Source organism: Diceros bicornis, chromosome 1, assembly GCF_020826845.1.
Source record: "Diceros bicornis minor isolate mBicDic1 chromosome 1, mDicBic1.mat.cur, whole genome shotgun sequence".
Taxonomy (NCBI): domain Eukaryota; kingdom Metazoa; phylum Chordata; class Mammalia; order Perissodactyla; family Rhinocerotidae; genus Diceros; species Diceros bicornis.
This window is the reverse complement of record NC_080740.1, coordinates 52,265,695-52,292,506: the sequence shown is the minus strand read 5'-3', so window position 1 is coordinate 52,292,506 and position 26,812 is coordinate 52,265,695. Positions and strand designations below refer to the sequence as shown.

The 26,812-nt window shown below is 38.5% G+C and overlaps 1 protein-coding gene across 3 annotated transcripts; it reads left to right on the top strand.

Moving 5' to 3' along the window:
- Positions 1-89: 89 nt before the first annotated feature.
- On the top strand, positions 90-26,551 carry ZCCHC10 (zinc finger CCHC-type containing 10). 3 transcript variants are annotated; one of them, XM_058540341.1, is made up of 4 exons: positions 90-149; positions 20,547-20,708; positions 24,811-24,852; positions 25,785-26,551. In XM_058540341.1, the coding sequence occupies exons 1-4, from the start codon at positions 109-111 to the stop codon at positions 26,050-26,052; spliced, it is 513 nt and encodes a 170-aa protein (XP_058396324.1). In that variant the 5' UTR covers positions 90-108; the 3' UTR covers positions 26,053-26,551. The 3 variants fall into 3 exon arrangements, with proteins under 3 accessions (XP_058396324.1, XP_058396321.1, XP_058396328.1); XM_058540338.1 differs by having other exon boundaries at positions 24,781-24,852; XM_058540345.1 differs by lacking the exon at positions 24,811-24,852.
- The last annotated feature ends 261 nt before the right edge of the window (positions 26,552-26,812 follow it).

Genomic DNA, 26,812 nt, shown 5'->3' with positions numbered 1-26,812 from the left:
GAGACGCCGGCCAGGCTCCGCCCACGCCTGTGGCCGGCGGGTTCGAAGCCCCCGCCCCCACCGAGGGGTTTCCCAGCATGCAGCGCGGCAGGCCTCAGCCGCGCTAACATGGCGACTCCCATGCATCGGCTCATAGCCCGGAGACGAGCGTAAGTGAGGGCCGGAGTCGGGCTGCGGGGCGGGCTGGGGGCGGGGAGAAGCGCGTCAGCCGGCGGGTGAACGGGCGCCGGGATGCCGGGCCGGCGTGGGATCCTCAGTAGGGAGCGGCAGAGGGTGGCCGTTTTTTCTCGCAAGTTGCCTGCTCCTAAGGGGCTCGGGCTCGGGCCCGGGCGATAAGTTTGGTGCCCATGGGGTAGCGATTTCGTGAACTACGGCTGCGTAAGGTCCGCGGTGCAGGATCTAGGGGGTGTCTGAAGAAAGCCTCGCGTTTGGTTCTCACGAAGGGGACGCCCAGGAGTTGGTCCGTAAGTGGTTTATGCCCCTCTGCCACCCACCTGGCCACCCCATTCGTAGCCAAGAGAAGACTGAAGCCCTGATCCGACACCCCCGACTCTCGCCGACGTAAACCTTCAGCTCCCTAAGCAACCTCCAGCCCCGCTGGCTTTTCCTACCCACTTCCTCTCGCCTGTTCCTCGGGAACAGCCCGACTACAACGCCGATTTTTCTCACAAGCTGTAGTCTCACTTTCTACCATTCGTTTTCTTCAATAAATATTAATTTATTCATTGCCTGCTGCTTCCTGCCAGAATTGGGATCTAAAGAAAAAGAGGTGTTCAAGACATAATTCCTGCTTTCAGGGAGCTTACGTTCTAGTGGTGGAAAGAATCGGTAAACTAAACATTTTAAGTAAATCCAGTTGGTGATAAGAGCTTTGAAGGAAATAAGAGGTGATGGAAAAAATGAAAGGCCCAAGTTAAGTTGGTTGGACTGGAAAGGCATCTCTGAAGAGGTGGCATTTGAACAGAGATCAAAAGTGTGAGAAAGCCAGTCATGAGAGGATTTGGGGAAAGAGCATCCAGACAGTGGCATAATTGCTTTGAGGCAGGAAAGAGCCTAGTTTTTAAGAACTGAAAGATGGCTATTGTGGCTAATGAGTGAGAGAGTGGCACAGAAGTTTGCTGTGGTCAGATAATGTGGTAGTCATCTCAGATGCCCCTTTCTTATAAAGCCTTTTTTCTTCTGCCAACCTGTACACCCAAACAATGTCTGTCACTTTTTCATTCTCTCAGCATTTCATATCATCACCATTTACACGCCTATAATATATTGCTCACAGTCTGCTAGCATATATATGTATGTTATATTTCTTTTTATATTTATATTTTTTATCTTAAGATCCGTGTTCCTTCTCTTCTCGCTCCATTCCACTCTACCTCTCATGCCTGATGAGGAGAATTTGTTGAGCATAAGGATAAAGACTTGGGGTCAGAGTAGTATGCTTGGTGGAGGAAGAAGGCTTTGAAGTCAGACAGTTCTGAGATCAAGAATGGAGTGATGATAATACTTAATGGGCATGCTAAATGACGTCACCACGGTCTAACTTTCAGATTTGCCCTTTTGGGTGTTGGTTCCATACTTAGATAGATTTACTCCTTTGGTCCCAGGATGGCTGCAGTATCTAGGATCCTGTATATCCCCTCAGCTTCAGGTTGATGGCATCTCATTGATCTAGATTGGGTTACATGCCCAACCCTAAACCATGTCTGTGAGATTGTGAAGCTCTGATTGACTTAGATCTAGTTCTCTTCCCAGCACAATTGAATGGATCTCTATAAACCAATGATGAGCTGGGTGGGTAGGTCAGAGGAGGTCATGAATGCTGGATTGGCAGAACCAACCAATGTGCACTGTAAATATGAAGTGAAAGTGAGACTTTTAGCACCTAAAGAATATCGCACCATTTCTTGTTTTGTAAGTCTTAGAAAGTTGAACAGGTGTTCCGTTTCTGCAATCTGCCTGTATTTGGTACAGGAGCTACACAGAAGTAAAAGACAAATCTTAGCGTTAGGAGCTTCTGATCTTGTTGGGAAGAAAACATATGGTGTATAATAAAAAGTGTCATGGTATACAGACTATATAAGTCCCTAGGGAGTCAGAGAGGGAGGGCCTTTAGAGGCTAGGGGAGTCCAGGAGAGTTTGGGAATATCTGGGGGGGGGGGGGAAACAGAAGAGGAGACTTTACTTTTCTTTCTTTCTTTCTTTCTTTTTGCTGAGGAAGATTCGCCCTGAGCTAACATCTGTGCCAGTCTGCCTCTATTTTTTAGTATGTGGGCCACCAGCACAGCATGGCTGCTAACAGAGTGGTGTAAGGCCCATGCCCGGGAACCGAGCCCAGGCTGCTGAAGTGGAGCATGCCGACCTTAACCACTAGACCACCAGGGCTGGCCTTACTTTTCATTTTATATTCATCAAAAAGGTTTAATTTTATTTATAAGGAGTATATATTACTTCCGTAATAATAAATTTTAAACTTTTTAAGTTATGGGAAATGAGAAAGCACTATTGTCATTCTTTTTAAGTCTTTGGACTAATAGAGGAAAGAGGGAAATAAAAGAAAAAAAGAGAGAGCTTAAATTTGAACTCCCCATTCAGCAGATCTTTCAGGCACTTAACTTTAAATCAATCGAAATGAGATTATTTTCACTTTTTAAATTGTAATTACATCTACTCATATGTGAGTAGATTGTAGAATCTTGGTACTATCTGGGGTCGTTTCTTCTGCTAAACCCTCTGCTGGATTCTACTGCTCTCTCTTCAGTATCCAGAGTAATATCTAACTTTGGCTAGAAGACCTCCAGTAAGGACATACCTCCTGAAGTAGCCTGTTTCATTTTCCAAATTTATCAAAAAGTTTATATTGAGCTGAAAGGAAAATAATATTGATGAAGCTAAACCTGCTGCCTTCTAACGTCCCAGCTTTTGACCTAAGCTATAATTTCTGTCAGTTAAAAACCCTAAGTGTTTTCCACTTGAATTGCCCTCAAGTCAAGCTTCCCCGGTCTTGTATTTGTATTGGTTTTCTGGACTTGTGTCCGACTTACTTTTACCCTTGTTAAATTTCATCTTGTTAGATTCGACACTAATTTCCAGCCTGTCAAGACTTTTTTGGATCCTGATTTCATCATCCGTCATATTAGCTATCCCTCTCAGCTTTGTGTCAACTGCACGTTTGATAAATATGCACATCTGTGTCCTCATCCAAGTCATTTATAAAAATGTTGAACAAGACCAAACCCTGCAGCCTGTCACTAGATACCTCTCTATATATTTACCTGAACCCATTAAACAGCACTCATTGTTCATGATGTTCAACTGATTTACCTAATTGTTCTGTTTTGTTCACAAGGATATTGTGAGAGACTTTCCAAGATGCCTTATTGAAATACAAACACCCAAAGGCAATAAGGGTATTAGTCTGTCATGATTTCATACCTAGTGAGCATGGCTTTTCTTTCTGAATGGATTTAATAAATACAGCCAGAATTTTGCCTGGGGTAGCTGTCAAGTTCACTGGTCTAGTTTGTGGAATCTACCCGTCTCCCCCTTTGAAAATCAAAACAGCGTTTGCCTACTTTTAGTCTTTCAGCACCACTCCTGTTTGCCAGATTTCCTCAGATTACCAGCAGCAGTACAGCGGACTCACCTGGAAAATCTCTGGTATGTCAGCAAGCAATCACCTGGGCCATGTGACTTAAACACGTTGAGTGGATAAGGGCTCTGTTACCCATTCCTCAAGTATCTTGAGCTTCAGTTCCACTCTTCTCATTCTGCATATAATTGTGTTTGAGTTAAGACTGAAGCAAAATAAAAATAGTCCTGCTTGCTGCCTTAGCCTGTGTAATGACAACATTGGTGGACTGTTTGGCCTAGCACCCCAAAGAGTGAGCCTATCCCTTTTTTGATTCTTTGTGCTTTAAATGCAACTAAAACAACAAAATAAAAACAATTTTCAACGTTCTTGATATTTTTCACTAGTCTCAGCTCATTTTGGCAGGAGGCTTTTAGATTTTTCTCTTATAGGCCTTTACCACTCTTCTGTATTCCTTAGTTATATGTTCTTTTGAAAAATGTCCTTTAAAATTTGTTTTGTGGGGGCCGGCCTGGTGGCGTAGCGGTTGGGTGCGTGCACTCAGCTGCGGTGGCCGCGGGTTCGATCCCAGGCGCGCACCAATGCACCGCTTGTCAAGCCATGCTGTGGCAGCGTCCCATATAAAGTGGAGGAAGATGGGCACGAATATTAGCCCAGGGCCAGTCTTCCTCAGCAAAAAAGAGGAGGATTGGTGACAGATGTTAGCTCAGGGCTGATCTTCCTCACACACACAAAAAAATTTGTTTTATGATTTCACAAGCAATCCATGTTCAATGTAGAAAAGTTAGAAAATATAGATAAGGAAAAAAGTATTATAATCCTACCCCAACGATAATCATTGTTTACATTTTACTGTATAACCTTTTAGGCCATATTTAACATTTTAAATGGCCTCATAGTGTTCTTTATGGATATACAATAATTTTTTGGCCATTTCCTTTGTTATGGGATAGTTAAGTTTACTCTTATAAACCATATTGTACTTCCTATAATAAATATTTCTACAACTAAAATTTTGCATGTATTCATTATTATTTCTAGGTCAGATGATGGGGACATTTTTCTAAAGTCAGGTTATTGAGGTTTTATTTGTGTGTAGCAAAATTCATGCTTTTTAATGTACATTTTTTTTTTTAATTTTTTTATTTATTTTTATTTTTTTTCCCCCAAAGCCCCAGTAGATAGTTGTATGTCATAGTTCCACAGCCTTCTAGTTGCTGTATGTGGGACGCAGCCTCAGCGTGGCCGGAGAAGCGGTGCGTCGGTGCGCACCCGGGATCTGAACCCGGCCGCCAGCAGCGGAGCGCGCGCACTTAACCACTAAGCCACGGGGCTGGCCCTTAATGTACGTTTTTATGAGTTCTGACAAATATGTATAGTCATATAACCACCACTAAAATCAAGATACAGAACAATTCCATCACCTAAAAAATTTCTTTGTGACTCTTTGTAAGGCAGCCCTTACCCCAGCCTCAGTCTCTGGCAACCACTGATCTTTTTCTGTCACTGTAATTTTACCTTTCCAGAATGTCGTGTGAATAGAATCAGCCTTTTGAGTCCAGCTTCTTTTCCTTAGATAATGCCTTTGAGATCCATCCAAGTTCTTGCATGTGTCAATAGTGCATTCTTTTTTTGTGTTATTGCTAATAGTATTCCATTGTATGGTTATGACGGCTTGTTTATCCATTCACCAGTTGAATGACATTGTGATTGTTTCCAGATTTTGGTTATTAAGAATAAAACTGCTATAAACATTTGTGTATAGATTTTTGTCTAAATATAAGTTTTCCTTTCTCTTGGGTAAATACCTAAGAGTGGGATTGCTGGATCATATAGTAAGTTTATATTTAACTTTATGAGAAACTGCCAAACTGTTTTTCAAAGTTCATCTTTTTGCATATGGCTGTCCAATTGTTCCAGTACCAGTAGTTGAAAAGATATTTTTCTCTACTGAATTTCTTTTGCATCTTTGTCAAAAAACAGCTGTCCATATATGTGTGTGGGTCTGTTCTTGATTTTATTGTTTCATTGATCTATTTATGTAAATACCCCGCTATCATGATAAGTGTAGCTTTATAATAAGTCTTGAAATCAGGTAGTGTTAGTCCTCTAATTTTGTTCCTTTTCACAGTTGTTTTGACTATTCTAGATTCTTTGTGTTTCCATATGAATTTTAGGATCAGGTAATCAGTTTCTACGAAAGAGCCTGCTGAGATTTCACTTGGAATTGCATTGAATTTGTAGGTCAACTTTTGAAAAATTGATATCTTAACAATATTGAATTTTCTGACCCGTGAGTATGTATATCTCTCCATTTTTTTAGGTCTTTACTTTCTCTCACCAGTGTTACAGTCCCTAGGTATTGTAATAGTATTGTTTTTTTTTTATTTGTCTATTTTTTGCTGAGGAAGATTCACCCTGAGCTAACATCTGTTGCCAATCTTCCTATTTTTGCTTGAGGAAGTTTCACCCTGAGCTAACATCTGTGCCAACCTTCCTCTATTTTGTATGTGGGTCACTGCCACAGCATGGCTGCCAACAAGTGGTGTAGGTCCACCCGGGGAACTGAACCCAGGCTGCTGAAGCGGAGCACGCCAAACTTAACTAGGTCATGGGGCCAGCCCCTGTTTTTTAGGGGGGGGGGGCCGGTATTTCAATTTCTGATTGTTGCTAGTACATTGAAATACAGTTGACTTTTGTATATTGACCTCGTATCCTGCGACCTTACTAAACTCATTTATTTGTTCTAGTAGCTCTATTTTGCATTCATAAGGATTTTCTAGGGAGATAATCATTTATATTATCTTTCTTGGGTTTTTTTGGTGTGTACGTTTTTAAGATTTTTGTTGCATGTTACCAAATGGCCCTTCAGAAAGTTTGTGCAACTTAGATTCCTACCAGCAGTTAAGACTGTATATCTTACCATATACAGAGTGCCCATTCTTCACCTTTGCCAACAATAAGCTTAAAAAACAACTTTGCCAGTATGGCAGGCATGTCCTAACATTTCAGGTATCAGAGAAGTTCATTTCACATAAAAAGCCCGTACCATGAAAACACTTCCTTAAGCTTTAGCTTAGGATATAGAAAAGGAATATTATTTGAATAGGGCATCCATTTGGGTAGAAAGAAATGGTAATCTTATTTATTTTGAAATTATAGGTCTGTCTCATTCAGTAATCTATATGGAAGATAAATATCTTTAGGGGTGATTAATTAATATTTAGAAAATATCTATAAAATTTATTAATCGTAGGTGGGCTTTAGATATTTGTGAATGTTCTATTTATAACAACAAAAAACGAACTCCACAGTGTCTGATAGATAATATTTTTAATGACTGGGATCCCAAGTTACAAGTTTTTTAATATTAGGAAAACAACCTATGAGTTGGAGAAGAAGTCTTTATTTCCTTGATTCTGAGAGGCTTCCCCTGCATATTTTCATTGTTAGGAAATATTGTGAAAGGCTTTGAAATAGGTTTCAAAAAAAATGTTACTAAGTGTCTTGTCTAGCCTACTCTTCCTGGCTGGGTGACTGTGACGGCCTGTGCCTTGTTGTCTTTGAGCTGTTTTATAATTTGGTGAGTTGTAGGAAGCTGATAGAAAAGATTCTTACCCATAAAAATATGGTACAATTGACTCTTGCCCTGTGGCTGTTGACCAGTTTTTAACTATTTATAAATTCATTTCATCATTCCTGATTGCCTATATTTGTCTGTTGTTTGAATTCTCTTTTGAAGCAGTTGCAACATTTTACTAGTTCCCTCATTAATGATTAAATAAACCTTTGACTTGTGTTCATTTTATATTTGTATGAGAGTCATGATTTTACATTTTTAAAAATTATCCTTTAATGTTTATGAATCTATTATTTCTGGGATGCAGATATATGTATTATTTTTTTGCAGGGGAAGATTCACCCTGAGCTAACATCTTTTGCCAATCTTCCTCTTTTTTTTTTTCCTCCCAAAGCCCTAGTACATAGTTGTATATTCTAGTTGTAAGTCCTTGTAGTTCTTCTACGTGAGCTGCCGCCACAGCCTGGCAACTGACAGATGGGTGGTGTGGTTCTATGACCAGGAAGCGAACCTGGGCCGCTGAAGCGGTGAGCACCTAACTTGAACCACTAGGCCATCAGGGCTGGCTTTCTTGGGTGCATATTATAATTGTGTATATATTAAATGTGTTAGTGGGTTGTTGTGGGGTTTTTTTGCCTGAAAAGCTAGTATTAAGTCCATAGAGTGTTTTGTTATCGATGCTCTTAAAAATTGGCTACAATATTACATACTCAGATAAGCTCTGAAGTTATAATTGTGGTTCTGGCAGTTGTTTGCTGAAATTTAAGAATTAGTACTAGGCAAAAAGCTAACTCTTTTTTATTATCTATTAATACTATATATGCTGAAATGGGCTTAGTTCCTTACCTGAAACATTAGTTCTTCAAAGTACATTTGGCTTAAATTTTGGATAAATGCTAAAAATAAATTATTGTCAAGATTATGGAATCTGGCCCACAATGCAGGATTTAATTAATGAAAAGCCAACTATAAACAATATATGTTCTCTTAAACCCTTTCCTATTTCAACACTCATTTTACAAACATTTACTAAATATAAATTATGTGTTCTCCAGGGGTGAAAAAGACGACTGCTCTAGGTCAATATAAGAATGCAGCATCTCATCATGCAACCGTGTTTTGAGAAAATTTAAATTTGTCATTAGTCCAAATTATTGGTTAGCCTAATATGTGGATTGATCATAATAACTCCCATTTATTTGTGTATTATTTTATGCCAGATGTCTTACTACTTGCTGTACACACATCCCAGTCTATAGAATGGGGATATTGCTCTCAAATTCATTGGGTTGTTACGGGGATTGAATGTGATTATGCATAAATAGTACTTAGCTAAATTCTTGGCACACAGTATGTATAAGGCATAGTTATGATCTCTCCTCTAATTCTCACAATAACCTAGTGACATAGATATTATCACATTTTTTAGAAGAGGAAACTGAGGTTCAAGAATCAACTTAGTAAAGAGCCTATAGCTATATAGTGAAAAAGCTAAGAGTTTTAATAACTTTCATTATTGTGAAGTATAACACATGTACAGAAAAGTTCAAACAACATACTGCCACTTAATAAATAAAATATTATAAAGAGAACATCCCATGTAACCACCACCCAGATCAAGTACTAAAAAATTGCCAATATACCAGAAGCTCCCAAGGCGCTTTCCCAGTCACAACCTCCTTCCTCTTTCCTTTTTTTTTTCTGGTGAGGAAGATCAGCCCCGAGCTAACATCTATGCCAATCCTCCTCTTTTTGCTGAGGAAGACTGGCCCTGGGCTAACATCCATGCCCATCTTCCTCCACTTTATGTGGGATGCCGCCACAGCATGGCTTGACAAGCTGTGCATCTGTGCGCGCCCCGGATCTGGCCTGGGCCGCCAGCAGCAGAGCGCAGGCGCTTAACTGCTCCGCCACGGGGCCGGCCCCTCCTCTCTCTTTCCTGAAGGTAACTACTATCCTAACATTTGTGGTAATTACTTCCTTGCTCTCTTTATACTTTTGCCGTCTAACTGTGCACTAGAGTTTAGTTTTGCCTGTCTTTGAACTTGATACAGAATCAGACAATATGGCTTCCTTTGAGTCTGGCTTCTTATGTCTAAAGATCCGTCTAAGTTAAATTAAGCTGTAGTTGTTCATTTTTATTATTATGAAGTATTCCGCTATATTCTTTTTTTTTTTTTTTTTTTTTTGATTTTTATTGATATTTTAATGGTTTCTAACATTGTGAAATTTTGGGTTGTACATTTTTGTTTGTCCATCACCCCATATATGACTCCCTTCACCCCTTGTGCCCACCCCCCACCCCCACTTCCCGGGTAACCACAGTCCAGTTTTCTCTGTCCATGTGTTGGTTTATATTCCACATATGAGTGAGATCATACAGTGTTTGTCTTTCTCTTTCTGGCTTATTTCACTTAACATAATACGCTCCAGGCCCATCCATGTTGTTGCAAATGGGACGATTTTGTCTTTTTTTATGGCTGAGTAGTATTCCATTGTATATATATACCACATTTTCTTAATCCAATCGTCAGTCGAGGGACACTTAGGTTGCTTCCACTTCTTGGCTATGGTGAATAATGCTGCAATGAACATAGGGGTGCATAAGCCTCTTTGGATTGTTGATTTCAGGTGCGTTGGATAGATTCCCAGTAGTGGGATGGCTGGATCATAGGGCATCTCTATTTTTAATTCTTTGAGGAATCTCCATACCGTTTTCCATAGAGGCTGCACCAATTTGCATTCCCACCAGCTGTGTATGAGGGTTCCTGTTTCTCCACATCCTCTCCAACATTTGTTGTTTTTTGTCTTGGTGATTATAGCCATTCTAACGGGCGTGAGGTGGTATCTTAGTGTTGTTTTGATTTGCATTTCCCTGATGATTAGTGATGTTGAGCATCTTTTCATGTGCCTATTGGCCATCTGTATATCTTCCTTGGAGAAGTGTCTGTTCATTTCCTCTGCCCATTTTTTGATCGGGTTGTTTGTTTTTTTGTTGTTCAATTGTGTGAGTTCTTTATATATTATGGAGATCAACCCCTTGTCAGATGTATGTTTTGCAAATATTCTCTCCCAGCTGGTTGGTTGTTTGTTCATCTTGATTCTGATTTCATTTGTCTTATAAAAGCTCTTTAGTCTGATAAAGTCCCACTTGTTTATTTTTTCTTTAGTTTCCCTAGTCTGGGTAGGCATGTCATCCGAAAAGATTCCTTTAAACCCAATGTCAAATAGTGTGTTGCCTATATTTTCTTCTATGAGTTTTATAGTTTCAGGTCTCACCTTCAGGTCTTTGATCCATTTTGAGTTAATTTTTGTGAATGGCGATAGCACATGGTCCACTTTCATTCTTTTGCATGTGGCTGTCCAGTTTTCCCAACACCATTTATTGAAGAGACTTTCCTTTCTCCATTGCATGTCCTTAGCACCTTTGTCGAAAATTAGCTGTCCGTATATGTGTGGTTTTATTTCTGGGCTTTCAATTCTGTTCCATTGATCTGTGTGTCTGTTTTTGTACCAGTACCATGCTGTTTTGATTACTATTGCTTTGTAGTATGTTTTGAAGTCAGGAATTGTGATGCCTCCTGCTTTGTTCTTTTTCTTTAGGATTTCTTTAGCTATTCGGGGTCTTTTGTTGCCCCATATAAATTTTAGTATTCTTTTTTCTATTTCTGTGAAGAATGTCATTGGGATTCTGATTGGGATTGCATTGAATCTGTAGATTGCTTTAGGTAATATAGACATTTTAACTATGTTTATTCTTCCAATCCACGTGCATGGGATATCTTTCCATTTCTTTATGTCATCGTAGATTTCCCTCAATAATGTCTTGTAGTTCTCATTGTATAGGTCCTTCACCTCCTTGGTAAGATTTATTCCTAGGTATTTTATTCTTTTTGATGCAATTGTAAATGGTATTATCTTTTTGAGCTCTCTTTCTGTTAGTTCATTATTAGCATATAGAAATGCAACTGATTTTTGTAGATTGATTTTGTACCCTGCAACTTTGCTGTAGTTGTTGATTGTTTCTAACAGTTTTCCAACAGATTCTTTAGGGTTTTCTATATATACAATCATGTCATCTGCAAATAGTGAGAGTTTCACTTCTTCGTTACCTATTTGGATTCCTTTTATTCCTTTTTCTTGCCTAATTGCTCTGGCCAAAACCTCCAGTACTATGTTGAACAGGAGTGGTGAGAGTGGGCAGCCCTGCCTCGTTCCTGTTCTCAGAGGAATGGCTTTCAGTCTTTCCCCGTTGAGTATGATGTTAGCTATGGGTTTGTCATATATGGCCTTTATTATGTTGAGGTACTTTCCTTCTATTCCCATTTTATTGAGAGTTTTTATCATAAATGGATGTTGTATCTTGTCAAATGCCTTCTCTGCGTCTATTGAGACGATCATGTGGTTTTTATTCTTTGTTTTGTTGATGTGATGTATCACGTTGATTGATTTGCGGATGTTGAACCATCCCTGCGTCTCTGGTATAAATCCCACTTGATCATGGTGTATGATCTTTTTAATATATTGTTGTATTCGGTTTGCCAATATTTTGTTGAGGATTTTTGCATCAATGTTCATCAGCGATATTGGCCTGTAATTTTCTTTCTTTGTGTTGTCTTTGTCTGGTTTTGGTATCAGGGTGATGTTGGCCTCATAGAATGATTCAGGAAGTGTTCCATCTTCCTCTATTTTTTGGAATAGTTTGAGGAGGATGGGTATTAAATCTTCTTTGAATGTTTGGTAAAATTCACTGGAGAAGCCATCTGGTCCTGGACTTTTATTTTTTGGGAGGTTTTTGATTACTATTTCAATCTCTTTACTTGTGATTGGTCTATTCAGATTCTCCATTTCTTCTTGGTTCAATTTTGGGAGGTTGTATAAGTCTAAGAATTTATCCATTTCTTCTAGATTGTCCAATTTGTTGGCATATAATTTCTCATAGTATTCTCTTATAATCCTCTGTATTTCCATGGTATCCGTTGTAATTTCTCCTCTTTCATTTCTAATTTTATTTACTTGAGCCTTTTCTCTTTTTTTCTTAGTTAGCCTGGCTAAGGGTTTGTCTATTTTGTTTATCTTCTCGAAGAACCAACTCTTTGTTTCATTAATCCTTTCTACTGTTTTTTTGGTCTCAATATCATTTATTTCTGCTCTGATTTTTATTATTTCTCTCCTTCTGCTGGCTTTGGGCTTTGTTTGTTCTTCTTTTTCTAGTTCTGTTAGGTGTAATTTAAGGTTGCCTATTAGGGCTTTTTCTTGTTTGTTAAGGTGGGCTTGTATCGCTATGAGTTTCCCTCTCAGGACCGCTTTTGCTGCGTCCCATATGGTTTGATATGGCATGTTATCATTTTCGTTTGTTTCCAGATAGTTTTTGATTTCTCCTTTAATTTCATCAATGATCCATTGGTTGTTCAGTAGCATGTTGTTTAATCTCCACATTTTTGTCACTTTCCCAGTTTTTTTTTCCTGGTTCATTTCCAGTTTCATAGCCTTATGGTCTGAAAAGATGCTTGTTATGATTTCAATCTTCTTAAATTTATTGAGGCTTGCTTTGTTTCCCAACATATGGTCTATCCTAGAGAATGTTCCATGCGCGCTTGAGAAGAATGTGTAGTCAGCTGTTTTTGGATGGAGTGCTCTGTATATGTCTACTAGGTCCATCTCGTCCAGTTTTTCATTTAAGTCTAATATTTCTTTATTAACTTTTTGTCTGGATGATCTATCCATTGCTGTAAGTGGGGTGTTAAGATCCCCTACTATTATTGTGTTGTTGTTGATTTCTCCTTTTAGGTTTGTTAATAGTTGTTTTATGTACATTGGTGCTCCTATGTTGGGTGCATATATATTTATAAGTGATATGTCTTCTTGATGGAGTGTCCCTTTTATCATTATATATTTCCCTTCTTTGTCTTTCTTAACCTGTTTTATCTTGAAGTCTACTTTGTCTGATATGAGTATGGCAACACCTGCTTTCTTTTGTTTGCCATTAGCTTGGAGTATTGTCTTCCATCCTTTCACTCTGAGCCTTTGCTTGTCTTTAGTGCTAAGATGTGTTTCCTGAAGGCAGCATATTGTTGGGTCTTGCTTTTTAATCCATCCTGCCACTCTATCTTTTGATTGGAGAGTTCAATCCATTTACATTTAGGGTAATTATTGAAATATGAGGGTTGAATGTTGCTGTTTTGTCACTTATTTTCTGGTTCTTTTGCATTTCCTTTGTTTCTTGTCCCATTTGTTTTGGACTGCCAATTCATTTTGGTTGTTCTGTCTTACGATTCTTCTAGTTTTCTCTTTGTTTATCATATGTGGTTTTAATTTGATTATTTGTTTAGTGGTTACCTTGAGGTTTGGGCGAAAAATCTTCTGTATGAGATAGTCCATTATCTGATAGCCTCCTATTTCCTTATACTAAGTCAATTCAGTCACTTTCCTCTTCCCCTTCTAAGTTGCTCTTGTTATACCTTATTCTATCTTGTGTTGTGGCTGTGTGTTTACAGTGATGAGGTTAAATTTATTTTTGGTGAATTTCTTCCTTTGATCTTTGATTTTAGTATTTAAGTGGTTGCTAACCTATTCCGGTAAAGATCTACTATTTCTCTGATTTTGTCTACCTACTTTTCTCCTTACTCCAAGCTTTGTGTTCCCTTTCTCTTCTTGTTTTCAGGCCTGAGGGCCTTCTTGAGTATTTCTTGTAGTGGCGGTCTCGTGGCCATGAACTCCCTTAGCTTTTGTTTATCTGGGAGAGTTACTATTTCTCCATCATATTTGAAGGATATTTTTGCTGGATAGAGTATTCTTGGCTGAAAGTTTTTGTCTTTTAGTATTTTGAATATATCATTCCAGTCTCTTCTAGCCTGAAAAGTTTCTGTTGAGAAATCCGCTGAGAGCCTGATGGGAGTTCCTTTGTACGTTATTTTTTGTTTTTGTCTAGCTGCCCTTAATATTGTTTCTTTGTCGTTGACCCTGGCTAGCCTTACCACTAGGTGTCGTGGTGAAGGCCTTTGTCTGTTAATATATATAGGAGTCCTGTTGGCTTCGCTTACTGGTATTTCCTGCTCCTTCCCCAGATTTGGGAAATTTTCAGCTATTATTTCCTTGAATAGGCTCTCTGTTCCTCTTTCCCTCTCCTCTCCCTCAGGAATACCTATAATTCTTATGTTACATTTTCTAATAGAGTCCGATATTTCTCGGAGTCTTTCTTCATTTCTTTTTAGTCTTAGTTCTCTCTCTTCTTCCATCTGGAGTATATCTGTATTCCTATCCTCTAAAGTACTAATTCTTTCCTCCATATTGTCAGCTCTGTTCTTTAAAGATTCCAGATTCTCCTTTATCTCCTCCATTGTGTTCTTCATCTCCATCAGCCCTGATAGGTTTTTCTTTATGATTTCAATCTCTTTTGTGAAGAAACTCCTAATCTCATTTAATTGTTTGTCTGTGTTGTCTCGTATTTCGTTGAGTGTTTTTATGATAGCTATTTTGAAATCTCTGTCATTTAGTTTATGGATTTCTGTGTCTTCGGGGTTGATTTCTGGGTGCTTGTCATTTTGTTTCTGGTCTGGTGATTTCATATATTTTTGCATTGTGGTTCCTGTGTTGCTTTTGATTTTCCTCATCCTGGAAGTCTCTGGTTGCAATTTCCACCTGCCGCCACTGTGTGGTGGTAAAGGGCTGTGTAGTCTAAGCCCCCTGCGCTCTGCCCCAGTTTTTCTGCTGCGATCCGCAGTTTTGTTTTGTTTTGTTTTGTTTCTTTTCCCCACTGCGATCCACGGGTCCAGTCCAGTTTATTCAGGTCTGCCTCGGACCGCTAGATCTGGTCGAGCTGCAGACTCCGGGTTGCGGGGAGGGGGGAGCTCTCTCTTTTGCCCTCTGGGTCCCTGACGTGGGAGGCTTCTCGTTTGCCCCTCTTTATCCGCTCTCTGGGTTGCTCAGATGTTGATGGTAGCCCTGTGGCTCCTCTGAGCCCTCTGTGCGGGAGTTTCCCACTGGCTGAGAGAGCCCGAAGAGCTACAGTTTCCCGCCGAGGGCCGCCCCTCCCCCCTCTCTGGGAGCCGCGCGGACCGGGATCGCTGATCTGATGGGGAGGGAGCAGAGTTCTCCTTACCTCTCCCCACTTCCTCCGGGGGCCCAGCACGTTCCGCTCTCAGATGTGCGGCAGTGTGGATCCCTCCGCTCCAGCTTTTGACTGTCTGGGATTCCGTTGTTGGTCTGTGGCTGTTACTTTTGTTGTATTTTGTGGGGGAAGAATTCACGGGAAAGCTCACTCCGCCATGATGCTGACGTCACCTCCTCCGCTATATTCTATACCACAAATTATCCATTCTACTTTGATGTTATTTCCATTAGGTGGTGTAGAGCAGGGTAGATGTCCATGCATAGGGTTAACCTTGCATTGGAATATTAGAGCTGAGGTAGGATAAGGAGGGCATGCACATAGGGGCATGAACTGGCCTGCAGAGTCAACAGGGTGCGGAGGGTATCTAGTCGGGGGGAAGGTCCAGTGCACAGTGTCGTATCCCAAGCAGGATGAGGGCGGTGTCCACACGGGGGCAGTTTAGCACAAGTTGTCCCCCTAGTGGGAAGAATATTCATATAGAGGAGGAGAGGTGTAATTTGGTATGGGATGTGAGAGACTAAGTAGAAAGAGAAATGTGTCCACGTGAGGGGGACTGGCATGGCAGGAGGAGTTAGAGCCCAAGCAGGGTGAGGAACATGTACACATGGGGGCGGGGGAGCAAAGGGCAGAGCATCAGATCCCAAGTGGAGTAAAGAGAGCGTCTGTATGGGGGAGGGGGCAGCAGTGGCAGCAGTGGGCAATTGGTTACATAAGAAGAATGGACCAAGTGAGTAAATCTGTTAAGGATAATGGGAGCCAGATTTCTCACTGAAGAAGGAAGTATGGAGAAGGAAAAAAGTAGAGTAAGCCTTGTGAAGTTGGATAGGAATTAAAGGTATTGCTATGAATTCCTGGTTTTCAAAATACATAATTAATTATAGATGTAAATGTGTATGTTTAATACATGGATATGTGTGTGTGTTCCCTAGTTCTGTCCACTGAGAATACCTGGGAACAGCAGCATCCCAGTAACAGTGAGCACACGTGTACCCCAATCTTGACTGTAAATAGCATCAGGCTGATTTCAGACGGGGACAGGGAAAGTATGAGATGAGCTTGGAATTTTTTATTGTACCAATCAGTAAGGAGATGCTCAAAGAATGAAGGAGCCACGTCAAAAGAATACAGAATCCAGCATGAAAAGAGTCCCGCTGACCAAATGTATGTCAATCTGAGCATCAAAATAAATCATGGTAATGGATTATAAATCATTGAATAAAATAGAAAAATATGAGTTCATGCTGATAGGTGAATAAATGAACTAAAAATATAATGAGCAGGATATTTATGTACTTTCACGTAGCAACCCACAAAATACTTATTAATTACTATGTTAGTTATCAATTACAGTTGTGTAACAAATTACCCCAGAACTTAGTGGCTTCTAACAATAAACATTATCTCACAGTTTCTGTGGGTCAGGAATTCAAGAGTGATTTAGCTGAGTGGTTTTGACTCAGGCTTTCCCCTGTGGTTGTGGTCAGGATGTTGCCAGGGGCTGCAGTCATCTGAAGGCTTGACCAGCCCTAGACTCATTCACAGCGATGTTGGCAGGAGGCCTCAGTTCCTCACCACATGGGGCTGTCTAGAGGCTGCTTGAGTGTCTTCATACGTGACCTAATCTTCGAAGTCACACTTCATCATTCTGCTTTATCCTGTCAGTTAGAAGCAAGTCACTAAGTCTAAGCCACACTCAAGGGGAGGGGAATTAGGCTCCACCTCTTGAAGTGAGGAGTATCAAAGCATTTGTGGACATAATCTAAAACCACCGCAATTACAAAAGGACAAAAAGTAACTTTACAATGGCAAACTCTGGTAGACTTTCCTTAATCGAGGGATCAAAGTGAACATCATCAGTAGTGAACATCATGCACCTTTGGCAGGAATATAACAGAAACATGCTGTGTTCTTCTCACTGTATTCCTGTCAGGTGACACAAGACTTCAATTTGTTTGAACTGTACTTTCAGCTTTTCTGTAAGGTTGTGATTGTTTCAAAATTTTTAAAAGCTACATAAAGGAAAGCAATATTCTTATACATGTTATCTGGTATAGTTGTGCATGGATTTCTATTGCATAAATACCTACAAGTGGAATTGCTGGATCACAGAGTATGCATCTCTTCAATTATAGTAAATGTTTTTGAAAATGGTTGTACCAGTTTGCATTAGTACCAGCAATGGATGAGTGTTCCTCTTGCTATATATCCTTGCTAACATTTGCTATTGCCAGTTTTTAATTTTAGTCTTTCTGGTGGGTGTCTAGTGGTATCTTACTGGGGTTGTAATTTGCTTTTCTTTGATTAGTAATGAGCACTTTTTCATATATTTATTGTTCATTTATATTTCCCAATCCTATTTTTATACTATCTTTCCAGTTTCCACTTCATCTTATTTTTCTATTCATCATTTTCTTATTGGTTCGTAAGAGTTCTTTGTATACTCTAGAGATGAGACCATTGGTTATATATGTTGCAAATATCTTCTCCCACTTTTTGGCTTCCCTTTTTACTCTCTTCATAGTACATTTTGATGAGTAGAAATTCTTAATTTTAGTATAGTCTAACTTATCAATCTTTTCTTTATGATTAGTGTTTTGTTTTTGTTTTTTAAGAATTCCTGGGCCAGCCCCAGTGGCCTAGTGGTTAAGTTTGGCGTGCTCTGCTTCGGAGGCGCTGGTTTGGTTCCCGGGGAGGACCTACACCACTTGTCTATGAGTTGCCGTGCTGTGGCAGCAGCTGACAAACAAAATAGAGGAAGACTGGCAACAGATGTTAGCTTAGGGCGAATCTTCCTCAGCAAACAAATAAACAAAAAAAGAGGAATTCCTAACTCAAATATGTCACTTTTTAAAATACTATCTTCTAAAACCTTTCTTGTTTGTCCAGATCTGTAATCAATGTTTGCATATAGTGGAAAGTAGAGGTTAAGTCTTATTTTTTCCATGTGCATAAGCAGTTGTCCCTGCACCATTTATAATCTGTTCTTTCTCCCACTGCTCTCTAGTGCCATGGTTGTCATAAATTAAGTGTTCATATATACATTAGTTTATTTCTAGACATTCTATTCTGTTCCATTGGCTTATTTGTATATCTTTGCTCTAATCTCACATTCTTAATTATTATAGCTTTATCATAAATCAGTGTGTTTTAATCTAAGTCTTCCCTACTTGTTCCTTTACAAGAGTATTTTGGCTATTCCTGGCTTTTTGAATTTCCATATACATTTTAGAATGTTTGTCCAGTTCCACACCAAACAAACAGACAAAAACATGTTGGGATTTTGATTAGCACTGATGAGCTGGGGGAGAATGGACATTTTTACAATATTGAGGCTTCCAATCTATGAACATGGTATATCCCTCTATTTAGCTACTTTTTTAGATTTTTTTTTTTTTTTGTGAGGAAGATCAGCCCTGAACTAACATCCATGCCAATCCTCCTCTTTTTGCTGAGGAAGACCGGCCCTGAGCTAACATCTATTGCCAATCTTCCTCCTTTTTTTCCCTTTTTCTCCCCAAAGCCCCAGTAGATAGTTATATGTCATAGTTGTACATCCTTCTAGTTGCTGTATGTGGGATGCCGCCTGAGGATGGCCAGACAAGCTGTGGGTCCGTGCGTGCCCGAGATCCAAACCTGGGCAGAGCGTGCGCACTTAACTGCTAAGCCACGGGGCCGGGCCCCAGATTTTTTTTTAGATGTTTAATTTCCGTTAGTAATGTTTGTTTTATGCATAGAAGTCTTAAGCATATTTTCTTTGATTATTTCTAGGTCTTTGGTATTTTTCAGGATATTATAAATATCACCTTTTAAAATTTCATTTTAACTGATTTTGTTATATAGAAACTCAATTGATTTTTATGTGTTGATCTTAATATCTAATACATAGTTTGGCAAACCGTAGTCCACTGAATCCTGCCTACTGCTTGTTCTTGTAGGCTTGCGAGCTAAGAATGTTATATATATATATATATATATATATATATATGTATATGATCAGTTTGATGATAGGGAACACTAACTTTGAACCTCAATTGAGTGAAATGTTATCCTCCAGAAAAGAATTCCATTCTTCTCATTAGTAAACCTCTTTTATGTGAAATATTTTCCTTAATAAAATATTTGTGGAAATTTGTTTTCTCTCTTGTTATGTAAGTACTTACACAGTATCTTCAATTTTGCCTCTTGGTCTGCAAAGCCTACAATATTTACTATCTGACTCTTTAAATACAAAATTTGCTGACCTCAATCTAAAACTTTGCTAAACTTGCTTATGAACTATAATTATTTCAAAATTCTTTATCAGTATATTGTCAATGAGGAATGACAATTTTATTTCTTTTCCAATTCTTTCACCTATTTTTCTTCACTTGCTGTGTCTTAATCCAATTTCAGGGATTGAGATTTTTTTCTTAGTCTCCTAGATGGCTGGAAACTGGTCTGCGCTCCGTGTGTGGTTGGTTTATTCTTAGGGTATAGCCCTTCAGAGTCCTCTGTGGATACAAAGTTTGTCTCCCTAGCTTGTTGTGAGGTGATACTTACCCTCTTGAATTAGGCAAACACCCTCAGCACAAGAGTTGACTTAAATACAGGGCTAACCATTCTGGGTTACCATCTTCTTCCATATCTTGGCTTGGTTTTTTTTTTTTTTTTTTATTTTTTTGATGAGGAACATCAGCCTTGGGCTAGCATCTGCCAATCCTCCTCTTTTTGCTGAGGAAGACTGGCCCTGGGCTAACATCCGTGCCCATCTGCCTCCACTTTTATATGGGACGCTGCCATAGCATGGCTTGACAAGCGGTGCGTCGGTGCATGCCCGGGATCCGAACCAGCAAACCCCAGGCCGCTGCAGCAGAGCGTGCACACTTAACTACTTGCGCCACTGGGCCAGCCCCCTTGGCTTGGTTATTCTTTACCCCTTTGTTAGTTTTCTAATGCTGCAAGCAGACTATTAAAAATGTTTTGACTGTCTTTTCTAGTTCTGAGCTGAAGAGTTGCTCTGAGTTACCTAATCTGCCATTACTGGAATGGAATTGAGGAATGAAGATTTGAACTCAATTCTATCTAGTGTCCATGTGCTGTTCACCACTGACTATACTGCCTTGTGATTAAATCTAACATAAACAATTTAAAGTGTAAAACGATGTTTATTTTTGAGTTCACCTTAAAAGTAAACATCGTTTTACACTTTACATTATTTATGCTTTTCAGGGCAAAAAATGTCAAGTCAAAATTTTAAGGTCTGTATTCTATTTTTTGCTCTGTAGTGAAGCAAATAAGCAACACGTAAGATGTCAGAAATGCTTGGAATTTGGACATTGGACTTATGAATGCACAGGAAAAAGAAAATACCTACATAGGCCTTCAAGGACAGCAGAACTAAAGAAAGCTTTAAAAGAAAAAGAAAACAGATTATTATTACAACAAAGGTAAGTTTACATATAGTATCCAAAGGAATCTTTTTTATTTATATTTATAGAACTTATTAAGGGACTAAATGTCTCATGGTGGTTATCCAGATTTAGATTATAATACCAGCTAATATTTAATGAGTGCTTACTATATGCCAGGCACTGTACTAAGCTCTTTACAAGTATTAGCTTATTTAAGCATCACATCTATACTGTTAAGGTAGGTACTGTTATCATCCCCATTTTATTTTGGAAGAAACTGAGGCATGGCGAGATTCAGTAACTTGCTCAGTGTCACACAGCTAGTAAGTGGAAAAGTTAAGTGTTAAACCAACCAGCCTGTCTCCAGAGTCTATGCTCTTAATCGTTTTGCTTTATTGCCTCAATTGCCAATGAAATGGCAGCAGAATACTGAGGTAGAGTATATGAGCTGATATGGAAAGATATCCAAGATAAGTATCCGAGATACTTATATTGAGTATCCAAACAGGTAGAGAACAGTGTATATAATATGTTATCATTTATGTTAAAGAAGAAGAAAAAAAGAATAATGGGATTTTTTGGAAATATAAATGATTGATAATAGTGGTTCCTTTCTAGAAGGAAAGCTGGGTAGGGGGGAAACTGGAAAATTATTATTTACCCTTTTATGTCCTTTGAATAAAACTTTTAAAATTCCTATGAAATAAGTAAATATACATGTTTTAGAGAAACTGAAATAGGAAGGTGTTGGGTCTACTTAGTGCTACAGATTAGAAGCAGCATCTTCATGAGGACTGTTAGCTATTTAATAGTATCCTAAACATCTGGACTTGCAAGGCAGCAGTCTTCCGATTCGTGGACATAAAAGGCTTTTCAAGGGTTATGTAGGAATAGATGGATAGTCAATTTCTAGATCATCAACATTCATGTATACTTTTTTCAAAAATAAATCTGCCAAGAACTTGCCTACTGGTTCTTCTTTTACACTTCCCCTTTCTCCCAACAGCCTTTCTCTAATTTCACAAAGGAAAGGCATATCTCTCATCTATCTCTATAATCTTACCTTGGTGTATTGTCCTCATGTGTAAAAAGCTAGAGATTTTTCAAAATACTGGTGTTTGTACTAAGGAAGTGAATGACTCTTAATTATTGGCAGCAAATTCTTATGTAAATTTTTTTTCCCAGCAAAATTGAAGGAGGAGCTAATTAAGTTGTTAATTTAAAAATATATTTTAATGATACATCATTATGTAATTTGTGGAATATAACATGGGAGAAATTCAAAGAGTTGAATGACATTGCTGCAACAAAACTCTTTCTATTCTCATCTACCTATTTAGGTTAACAAGGTTTCTGAGGGTTAAATCTATTAAAATTAAATATAGGAATTGAGGGCCGGCCCAGTGGAGCAAGCAGTTAAGTGCGCGCACTCCGCTGCGGCGGCCCAGGGTTTGCCGGTTCGGATCCTGGGCACACACCAACGGACTGCTTGGCAAGCCATGCTGTGGCGGCGTCCCATATAAAGTGGAGGAAGATGGGCATGGATGTTAGCCCAGGGCCAGTCTTCCTCAGCAAAAAAAGAGGAGGATTGGCAGATGTTAGCACAGGGCTGATCTCCTCAGAAAAAAAAATATATATATATATATAGGAATTGAAGTAATGCTGAACCTTGTCACAGTCTAAGATCCATGGATACATAAACTAGAAAAAAAAATCGACATCATTAAGAGATGTGTTTCCAATAAAATTATTTTTATGTATGATGGTTATTAAAATTTATAGTATATTTTTACATCATTTTAATCAATTGTATGGTAATAATGGTAAAGGTAACTCAATTCAGAATTTTTAAACACTTAAAGCCTTATGATCACAGGTAATTAAAAGATACAATTTCAAATTATATCTATATTTTTATTGCAGAGAAGTATCACAAGTGATCACTAAAATTTTCAGGCATAGAAATATATTAGGTTACATTCAGTGCAGAAAGCAGAATAAAAGTACAAGTTCAAAGAGGAGGAAGGGCAATGTAAAAGTATCAACTGTTAAAGATAAGATTGTTCAGGGGCTGGCCTGGTGGCGTAGTGGTTAAGTTTGCGCATTCCACTTTGGCAGCCGGGGGTTCCCTTGTTCGGATCCTGGGCGTGGACCTACTTACCACTCATCAAGCCATGCTGAGGCAGCATCCCACATAGCAGAGCTACAACTCTACAACTATGATACACAACTATGTACTGGGGCTTTAGGGAGAAAAAAGAAAAAAAAAAAAGAAGAAGATTGGCAACAGATGTTAGCACAGGGCCAATCTTCCTTAAAAAAAAAAAAGATAAAATTGTTAATATGTTTTTTTAAGTGCATTATGGTAGGTATCAAATTATTGTGTCATTTACTTTCCATTAGATACAATGACCAAAGTGATATAACAATTTTCTTTTTAAAATATCAATATATATAATATGCTAGAGACTGTACGCTTTGCACATATTAAAACTTAGAATAAAAAAGTATAAGGGGAAAACAGAGTTTTTCAAAATTCTTTTATTAGGAATGTAAGCAAAAAAAATGTTTGAAGACTTCTCTGTCCTAAAGAATAAAATATAAGAGTTATGAATAATTTAATTCCAACATTTACTTTTGTTTTTCTGTATTATACAAAAGTATCTTGGTCTTAAAAATACACAGAACTTCATGCATTTTTTTTTTAATGAATTTTCTTTTTTTGTTGTTTTTTTTAATAATTTTATTTATTTATTTTTTTCCCCCAAAGCCCCAGCAGATAGTTGTAGGTCACAGCTGCACATCCTTCTAGTTGCTGTATGTGGGACGCGGCCTCAGCATGGCCGGAGAAGCGGTGCGTCGGTGCGCGCCCGGGATCCGAACCTGGGCCGCCAGCAGCAGAGCGCTGCATTAACCGCTAAGCCACGGGGCCAGCCCTACTTCATGCATTTTAGATATGGCTCTGTTGGACAAAGACTGCTGATTTTTTGTGATAAAACAGTGATAAAACAATGGAAGTGTATGAATTTCAGTGATCATGAATTCTTGTGGTGTGACTTAATAAATGTACTTCTACCACTTATTTAACCCCCAAAATGACAATTCAGTAAGTAATTCCATTGTGTAAGACAACTTCACATACATACACATTTATATTCGAAGACTCAGGAAATAAGGATAGAAGCATTATCTATGAAATATGGAGAAGTCCAGAATATAAAAATATTAAATTTACAGGACAGTAATATAGTAAGAGAAGTAATTCTGTAATTTGAAAACCTGATTTAGTATACATGTTGTTTGGCAGAAATAGAGCAGCAAGCCATTTGTATATTCATTCAAAAACCACCAGAATTTGTTCCTTATAAATAATGTGAGGGAACACAGTCTTGAAATATTAAGTCTCTGTTTTTTAAACAGTAAATAACTGAACATTTGGGGGACATGCAAAAAAAAAAGAAATGGTTATTTTAAATTAAAGATTGCTTTTCTTTTTATATGAAACGGCCATTTATAATAAGACTCTGGAAGCTCAAATTATAAATTACAGCTGTTGTTGTGCTATTACTTGCTTTGTTCTGTTGTTCAGTAAGTAGTTGATTTAGCTATGTCAACCTAAGTTCAAAACTGAAAAAGAGGGGCCCGGGGTTTGCATGTTCGGATCCCGGGTGCGGACCGACACACCACTTGTCAAGCCATGCTGTGGTGGCATCCCATATAAAGTAGAGGAAGATGGGCACGGATGTTAGCCCAGGTCCAATCTTCCTCAGCAAAAAGAGGATGGGCAAGGATCTTAGCTCAGGGCTAATCTTCCTCACACGTACACAAAAAACTAAAAAAGAACCAAACTGATGCATTGAGTCATCTTAACTGCTAACTTACCTGGCTTCTAAGATACAGTTGATAACATCTGTCTTCCTTAAGTGCTGGTTAAGTTGACTGCATATCCCATATACAGCCTACAATAGGAAACTTTCCACTTGGTTATAACAAGAAATGCTGGACTCTGAGTACATGTTATAAAAGACAAAGTGTTTCTCCAATGTAAAACAGTTTTGGGGATAGCAGAAGGGTTTATCTAAGCTATGTATAATCACTCTATTAACAGGAGCTTTTTTTCCCCCCTCATGTTTATCAGCATTGGAGAAACTAATGTAGAAAGAAAGACCAAGAAAAAAAGGTATGTGTGGCTTGAGGAGTGTTATATAGATAATATATGATACTAGTTGGAGGGATGGGAAGAGTGATTTTAAAATAATAGTTATGAGATTTGGATCTCAAGTCTCTTGTTGTAATTCATGATTAAATATCATCCTATTTTCTGATACATTTTTCTCTTTACCTGTCTGGAATTTATTGCCTTCATTTCTCCTTTTTCTCCAACTTCCCACAGTCCTTATACCTGAAAATAGTAATTTCTCTTGGCTTAAAATAGAAAATGTTATTAAACTGGTAAGAAATTATTGACCAGCTATATCTGGTCTAAAGTAGTTAAGATTATGAAACATTGACCACTCCACATGAGATATAAATAAATCCAATTGTTATACTACAATTTTATTCTAACATTATTCACTGGAGCATAACATAGTAGGTAAATTTATCTTGAACTCCATCCAAGAGAGTTAAAATGCTGAAGTAAAAGACCTTGGGGCCAGCCCAGTGGTGTAGTGGTTAAGTTTGCACACTGCGCTTCAGCGGCCCGGGGTTCCCAGGCCCAGATCCCGGGTGCGGACCTACATACCATTTATAAAGCCATGCTATGGCAGGCGTGTATTTGTGTATATATATACACACATAAAGTAGACGAAGATGGGCCCGGATGTTAGCCCAGGGCCAATCTTCCTCAGCAAAAAGAGGAGGATTGGCAACGGATGTTAGCTCAGGGCTAATCTTCCTGACACACACGCAAGAAAAGACTTTGTTGGGAGGGAGAGGGGGAGGTTACAACAGTTAGGCAATCCCAAAAGCATGAAATCTAGGGATAACATGATAACAAAGCTTCAGTATATACATATACATAATATTCATATGAAATTGCTTGTAAACATGCTTTTAAACATTCTATTACATGTCAGCTTCCCATGCACATAACTGTTCATTGTCTAATAGGTCTAAGAGTGTAACCAGTTCCAGTAGCAATAGCAGTGACAGCTCCGCCAGTGATTCTTCATCAGAGAGTGAAGAAACATCTACCTCATCCTCCTCAGAGGACAGTGACACTGATGAAAGCTCCTCCAGTTCATCCTCTTCTGCCTCCTCCACAAGCTCTTCCTCATCCTCTGACTCAGACTCAGATTCCAGCTCTTCCAGTAGCAGCAGCGCCAGCACAGATAGCAGCTCTGAGGATGAACCACCAAAGAAGAAAAAAAAGAAATAGGATTGCTCCATCCATACTGGACTGATGAACTGAAAACATTAATGTGATTCTCAGAAGGGAATTTAGAATATGTTAAGTCCAAATAGGTTAACTGGTCAAAATTTCTAGAGTTCAAAAGTTTCTGAATGTTTTATGTTGTTAGAGCATAAAGAGTATTAATAATGGAGTATATATATATATATATAAAGACTTTTTTATTTTAAGGGTGAATCTTGTTTTCCTTTTTTATCTTTGAAATATATATCTAAAACGTAATCAGAGCTGAAATCCAGTAAATCTGTTTTTGTGATGAAACTTACCTTCTCCCTGTGAAATAAATGCCATACTTTCTTATATGTTAGTGGTATGTATCAGACATGTTTTCAGAATAATGCATCAGAATATCTGGCAGTGAATTTCTAATGCTTTTGGCTGTGTTAGTATGTAAGATTTAATACATTGTCACTATAAGCTTAGGAGTTTTCCTACTGTTATAATAAATGTTCTCTATTTTTATGTTTATGTTCAGAAAGTTATTCTGACTTCTTGTCCTAAATGAAAAGTTCAAGATACCTATTAATATATTTATAGCTTTTGGATGGTGCAAGTTTCAAGTTACTATGTCGTATCATTCATTTTCATTTGGTTCTTAGAGTTACCCTATTTTGAGGAAAATCATTCTAGAGGAAGCTAAAAAGGAACAAAAATTCTGAAACTATTTAGGAGTTTAATCTTGGTGCCTTTTGATAAATACAGTGTATTGGGAAAAAAACAGTCATTT